At 37.3% G+C, this 7,563-nt stretch overlaps 1 protein-coding gene across 1 annotated transcript; it reads left to right on the top strand.

Moving 5' to 3' along the window:
- Window positions 1–5,512: 5,512 nt before the first annotated feature.
- Window positions 5,513–6,454, top strand: LOC100961742 (olfactory receptor 2A2-like). The gene has a single exon (XM_003791619.2). The coding sequence runs from the start codon at window positions 5,521–5,523 to the stop codon at window positions 6,451–6,453; it is 933 nt and encodes a 310-aa protein (XP_003791667.1). The 5' UTR covers window positions 5,513–5,520; the 3' UTR covers window position 6,454.
- Window positions 6,455–7,563: the final 1,109 nt, after the last annotated feature.

Below are 7,563 nucleotides of genomic sequence, written 5' to 3'. Positions count from 1 at the left end.
TCTCTGTAGGGTTTATTCCTGAAAGTCCAGTGCTAGCATTTCTTATGTAGAAGGGATGCATTTGTGCTGGGTGGCAGTTTTCAGTACAGGTAGTTGAAATAGAGCAGGATGACACCAGAAATGGTCATAGGTAGGCCAGAGGAGGGACATTTCTCAGTAATCTTTCCTCCTGAATCAAAGTATTTATTACAGGTAGTTGGAATAGACATCAATGTCCCCTCTTCACAGAGTGTTTTGTCTGCTGTCCTAAGAACAGGGTGACCCAGGGCTCCCTCTCACCACCATCCTCCCGGTATCCTGACGGTGCTGGACAGAGCTAGCGCCATTGTCTCCATGAGAAGGGGATCAGCAGAGAGGCTTGAAATCCAGGCATCATCTCTGAGTAAAGTTCTCCAATAGCCAAATCAATGGAACGACTTTATATATTACCCAACCTAAGGAAGGATATTAATGGCCAGGAAATTCTCTCTCAGTAGAAAAGACAGCTGCAGTAAATCTTTTTCTGTTTGAAACAGCATAAGAGGTAAGTTTTTCATAATTTTTTTTCAGAACTATCCCAGGTTACCACTCTATCATGGAAACTATCAGATTTGGGAAATCATCGTATTTTATAGGCATATTTATCCTACAGACAAAATAGGATAGAACAAGTCAGAAGCCAACATTTCTATTAAGAGTTGGAAAAATGGGAGTGGCGCCTGTGGCTCAAAGGAGTAGGGGGCTGGCCCCATATACTCCAGAGGTGGCGGGTTCAAACTCAGCCCTGGCCAAAAACAGCTAAAAATAAAAAATAAAAAAAAAGAAAGAGAGAGAGAAAGACAAAGAAAGAAAGAAGAGTTGAAAAAATGGAATAAAGCACCTTAGCTGAAGGAACTTCCTGGGTTGCAGGCCTGCCAGTGTAGAAAATTGCTGATATTAATCGTTGGGAGGGTGGGGGGAAGCCTTCTGTTTTTGAGCTTCTGCTGTTTATTTATTAGGAAGGTAAATATTTTAGGTATCACCACCAAGATAGTTGCTAACAGATTCTAATCTATCTTGAGTTTCATGTTTTATGTTGCCAATTTCTTACAGCAAAATAGGATAATAAGGATAAGAGTATTAATCCAGGAAAAATACGAGACTGAAATGCCAAGAAACAAATGTTGCTACTGGGTGGCAATCGACTGAATTGTCTTCAACAATATTGTCATCCTTTCCATTCAGAAATTAAATGTGTTTCACGCATTGAGTATTTTATCCAATTGTATCTAAGAAAAATGTCACAATGTTACTGTGCCCCCACTATACATACTATACTCTTTAATTGTTGCAAAAATAATTTAATGCACACATATGTAGAACCTTCTTCCAAGGCAATGTATTTATAGAAATTTTAAAATGTATGATTTGTTTCTCTGTTTCACTGAATCAAGTTTCCCAAAGAAACACTTCCCATGTAACTGATCTCTCTGAGACTTACAGTTGCAAAAGTCCCCAATATTGTCACATGTATCTTCAACCCTACTTCTTGGGTTATTTTACCTCCATATGAAGCAGTTTCTCCAAAATGCTATTGCTCCGATATTGTCTCATTATAAACATCAATTCAAAGCAGGTGTAAGATACTGTTTGCTTTTTATAGCTGGTTTAACAAACTACCACAATTGTGGTTGCTTAAAACAATAGGAATTTATGGGCGGCACCTGTGCCTGCAAGGAGTATGGGCGGCACCTATCACTGTGCAGGCCCCACATGCCAGTGGTGGAGGGTTCAAACCCAGCCCCGGCCCAAAACTGCAAAAACAAAATAGGAATTTATGTTTTCATAGTTCTGCAATTTGCAGGAAGTCTGAAATCTGGTAGGATCATGCTCCCTCTGGAAACTCCAAAGGAAAAATGCATTTCTTGTTTCTTTCTATTTCTGGAAGGCATCCTTGGCTTCTGGTTACATCTCTCTCTGCTTCATTTTCACATCATCTTGCCTCCATGTTCCTTCCCCAGTTTGTTCCAAATTTCCTTGAGCTTTTATCTGTGGGGGAGTCTTATGATTGGAATTAGGGCTTGCTGATAAAATTGAGGATCATTTCATCTCAAGATTCTTAAAATAATCATAGCTACAAAGACCCTCTTTTCCAAATAAGGCAATATTTGCTGGTGTTGGGGGTTAGGATGCAGACTTTTCTTTCTGGGTCACATTCAATCCACTATAGAAACATTTACAAATGGCCATTTTATCTACAGGTGTAATATAATCTATATCTTTATGCTTATTTGAACTTATCCTTTACAAACACTGCTTTTAATTATGTTAACCTTCAAATAATCAGATTGTAATTGTACTTTCTTAAAAATGTATAAACCATATCTTGGTCAATAGATAAAAATATATATTATGTACATATAATATACACAGTACATATTACATACAGTTATATGTAGTATACTACATTTTTAATATACATGAATGACTGTATATACAACTAACAAAAATACCATTCATCTAATTAATAACCATTTTACCAGTCTTTGTTTTTCTGTAACTATAGCAGTTATTTAAAGAGACAAAGAAATACAAGACATATTAGCACTCATAATCTGGTGAAGAGCCATCTCTATTCAAGTAAGTGGTACTTGATGTCAACACCGCCTCCTCTTTGATATTATATTGAGTATCACCCATATCTTCATGGTGAGGACATAACTCTTTAACTGTGATTCTTGACCAAGACTATACATTTAAAAGATACTTGAAGAGCCTACCCTTATGAATCTCCTCTACTTCCCTAGAATACGAAACACTCCCTTTTCAGGCCTTCTATAAAGTAGACTTCTAATGGGGTCCAGACAAGACCAAATAGGCTGCCTCCTTTCTATTTGTAGTAACTTGTTCATATCCAAGAAAACCCTCTGAAAGAAGAGTCCTGGGACTCCACACTTACACAAGGAGGCTGAAGGGTAAGCACACTGTGTAATGACATAGTAGTATTTATGAAAGACCACTGTGACTTTTCCAACTCAATATAGGCCTGGCTGCAAATTTACATTTATCTATGCTCCATTTCCTCCAAAGGGATATTCAAAATTCTCAAAACCTTTCATTACTGAATCTTCTTAATGTGAATATAGTGAAATACATGTGACTCCCTAAGGGATGTCAGTTAAGTTGCATTCAGTTTCTAGAAGTAATCTATGAATGGATGATCCTCTGTAACAATTTGTGTACCTTCTCAAGTTCTGTGCTGTTAATTTTAAATGAGAGTAACAGAACTATATGAAATCCTCATGATAAAATATAAGTCATGGTAAACCATAAGATAGTAAAAATCCAATAAAATCCAGATATTGGTTTATAAATATACTTCTTTTTTAAAGGTAATTAGATCCTTTTTTATTAAATCATAGCTGTGTATATTAATGCAATTATGGGGTACAATGTGCTAATTTTATATGTCATTTGAAATATTTTCATCAAACTGGTTAACATAGCCTTCACTGCATTTTCTTAGTTATAGTCTTAAGACATTTATACTCTATACTTAGGAAATTTAACATGTACCCTTGTAAAATGCACCATAGTTGTGTTCCCACCAATTACCCTCTCGCCACTCATCCTCCCCTCTCTCCTCTCCTCCCTCTCCTCTTTCGCCTTCTTCCTGGGAGATAGTTAGGTGATAACTTTTATAAGAAAGCTATAAATTGGTTTCATAGTAGGGCTGAGTATATTGGATACTTTTTCTTCCATTCTTGAGATACCTTCCTAAGAAGAATATGTTCCAGCTCCATCCATGTAATCATGAAAGAAGTAAAGTCTCCATCTTTCTTTAAGGCTGCATAGTATTCCATGGTGCACATATACCACAGTTCATTGATCTATTCATGGGTCGATGGGTACTTGGACCTCTTCCATGACTTAGCAATTATGAATTGGGCTGCAATAAACATTCTGGTGCAAATATCTTTGTTATAAAGTGATTTTTGGTCTTCTGGATATATATCTAATAGAAGAATTGAAGGATCAAATGCCAGGTCTATTTTTAGATCCCTAAGTTATCTCCAAACATCCTTCCAAAAGGAACATATTAGTTTGCATTCCCACCAGCAGTACAGAAGGGTTCCCTTTTCTCTATATTCACGCCAACGTCTCTGGGTTTGGGATTTTGTGATGTGGGCTAATCTTACTGGGGTTAGATGATCTCAAAGTGGTTAAGTAATTAAATCTTTATGGGGAAATGGCGATTTTTTGGCTAAAGTGAAGAATGTATAAGCTGAGCCTGAAACGCCTGGTCATGTCAGCAGGAAGGAAGTGCTGAAATTGGACGGGAGCATGTTAAAAAACAAAGGTTCAAGCTTGGGGCTTCACAAGCAGAAAAATCAAACATCAGGAAAAAATGATAATAATGAAGTATATAACCCATTGAATAAAAAAATTCTGAGTCCATACTGATAGACTAATGGACAGATAGATAGATGATAGACAGATAGATAGATAGATAGATAGATAGTACATGTCTTTATACCAAAATTGTAACTAATAAATATAAATTCAATGTTAGAGTTAGATCAACCCATTTTGAATCACTATTACTAATAACTCAGGCAAGATAGTCGATGGATGCTAAAACACTACAGTGACTGTAAGAAAATAATAATGAGTAGTTACTCTATGAGGAACAAAATATCTCATGAATTTAATGAACAGAATCCAATTAGGGAAAACCATAAATTTACAGTGGAGTATCTGGGAAACACCATCTTCATGTAGCGATCCATCTTAGCTGCACCAATAATGGGACAAATTATCATCACACACTTACTCAGATTGCACACAGGAGGACCCTATTTTTTTCTGTAGAAAGTGAATAATATAAATGAAAACATAAGGAACATTATACACTCCCTATTTGTGAAATATTTACTAAACAACTGCTGTATACTCTTCAAAATATCAATGTCTAGAAAATCACCAACAGACTGGGTAAGTATTAATATTACAGAGTCAAGGAGACTGAAAACAGATGACCCTCAATACGACGTGTGATCTTGGGTGAGGCCCTGGGTAGGTGGGAGTGGAGGGAGAACACTGGAGAGTGGAGAAAGGAAATGAGTCCATAACCAATTTCCTAATTTTAATAATTACACTGTTGTCAGGTTACTGAATGATTTTATTTTCTGCTGAAAACAATGAAGAATTCAGGGGTAAACAGGTTATTTTTGCTCTTTAATCTCAAATGATTCAACAAAATAAGTATCTAGACAGAGAATGAGACAAATGAGAAACATAAGCATTTGCTGATCTGCATAAAGATACACAGGAATTAGCACAATTGTTGACACTTTTCTGTAAGTTTAAGTTCATTTCATAATTAAATGCTAAAAACAGAAAGGTAGCAAAGTCTTGGGAAGTCAGGGAGACAGTCTAATAGGATCATATGAGCTCTGTTTGTTCTGAGCTCTGTTTCAGATAAATGTCTCAAATTTTCATTGACTCTCCAGTTCTGACCTTCCTGTGACACTTCATCCCTCAACAGACCGTCCTTTGGGAATGGGAGGCAACCAGTCATGGGTCTCAGAATTCATCCTGGTGGGCTTCCAGCTCGGTGTGAAGATGGAGCTCCTCCTCTTCTGCATCTTCTCCCTCTTCTATGTCTTCAGCCTCCTGGCAAATGGTGTGATCTTGGGACTCATCCTTCTGGACCACAGACTGCACACCCCCATGTACTTCTTCCTCTCACACTTGGCCATTCTCGACATGTCCTATGCTTCCAACAATGTCCCCAAGATGCTGGCGAATCTACTGAACCAGAAAAGGACCATCTCCTTTGTCCCATGCATAGTGCAGACATTCTTGTATTTGGCTTTTGCTGCTACGGAGTGCCTGATTTTGGTGGCCATGTCCTATGATCGGTATGTGGCCATCTGCTGCCCTCTCCAGTACACTATCATCATGAGCTGGAGAGTGTGTGCCATCCTGGCCGTCACTTCCTGGGCATGTGGGTTTATTCTGTCCATAGTACATGCAAGTCTCCTTCTAAATTTGCCCTTCTGTGGGCCCCGGGCTGTGAACCACCTCTTCTGTGAAATCCTGTCTGTCCTCAAGCTGGCCTGTGCTGACACCTGGGTTAACCAAGTGGTCCTCTTTGCTGCCAGTGTTATTGTCTTAGTTGCACCCCTTTGCCTGATGCTTGTCTCCTACACGCACATCCTCTGGGCCATCCTCAAGATCCAGTCAAAGGAGGGCCGCAGAAAGGCCTTCTCCACTTGCTCCTCCCACCTCTGCGTGGTTGGGCTCTTCTTTGGCATAGCCATGGTGGTCTATATGGTGCCTGACTCAAAGCAACGAGAGGAACAGGAGAAAATGCTGTCTCTGTTTCACAGTCTCTTTAACCCAATGCTGAATCCCCTCATCTACAGCCTGAGGAATGCTCAGGTCAAGGATGCCTTCCTCAGAGCCCTGCAGAAGAAGAGGTGCATGTGAGGGTGTGTAGAATGTGGGCTGGGTAGGGCCTGCTTTAAAACATGTGCTTTGCTAAAGCAAAAACTCAAATTTTCCCATTAGAAGTCTGATATAAAAATTGTGATTGTGCTAATTCTAACTCTGAAAAGAGGACAAAATTCAAGTGAAAAAAAATAGTATATCATTATAATTATACTACTCTCCCCACTGAAAACACTATGGGGTACAAACCCAGTTTCTGGATTAAATTTCAGTGCTGAGAGACACACCTAGTTAGAGAGTGCAAGAGATGGAAAAGCAACCTTCCCTGATATTTGCATCATTTTCTTAGAATTTTATAGCAAATCTCTTATTTTGAAAGGAAATAAAACTAAACTCAAAGCAAGCAGAAAGAACAAAATAATACAGATTGGAACATAAATGAAATAGATGTGAGAAAAGTAATAAACTCAATGAAAGGAAACATTTAATAAAAAATCAACAAAATTGACAAAATTAGCTGGGTTTACAAATAATAAGATCAAGAACAAGAACGCCAATGATTAAAATTGGGCATTAAAGTGACATCATAACCAAATTTACAGATATAAAAAGGATCATAAAGCAATTCTGTGAGTAACTCTATGCAAACAATTAGAAACATAGCTAAAAGGAAAAATTTCAAGTAAGCCACAATCTACAAATGTCATTCAAAATGTAACAGATAAGCTGAATAGACTTGTAACTAAAAAAAAATTGAATTAGTAATTTTAAAACTTTTACAAAATAGAGCCATGGACTCACATGGCTATGAGAGTAAATTATACATAATTTTTAAAAGAACTAACATTATTTATTCACAAAAATAATTTTTAAAATATAAAAAAATGAAATATTTCCACCTTATTCAGTGAAGCTAGTATTACTCTGACACCTAAATGAAACAAAGCCTTTACAAGGAATGAAAAAGGTAGACCAATTTCCTTATGAATATAGATAAACATCCTCGACAAATAATAGAAAACCAAATCCAGCAAACACTAAAAGTGTTAAATACAACTGAGATTTATTCCAGAAATGCAAGCTTGTTTCAATGTTTAAAACTCAATCAATGCAAGATACCATGTTAATTAAATAAAGGGAGGGAAAAAA

This window comes from Otolemur garnettii, unplaced genomic scaffold, assembly GCF_000181295.1.
Source record: "Otolemur garnettii isolate 467f Iridium unplaced genomic scaffold, OtoGar3 scaffold00049, whole genome shotgun sequence".
Classification (NCBI taxonomy): domain Eukaryota; kingdom Metazoa; phylum Chordata; class Mammalia; order Primates; family Galagidae; genus Otolemur; species Otolemur garnettii.
Note: the sequence above shows the minus strand (reverse complement) of the source record. Positions and strands in the feature narration are given on the sequence as shown.

Excerpts from the sequence above, each read along its gene's own strand:
- LOC100961742 (XM_003791619.2), top strand. The coding sequence starts at position 5,521 with ATGGGAGGCAACCAGTCATGGGTCTCAGAATTCATCCTGGTGGGCTTC.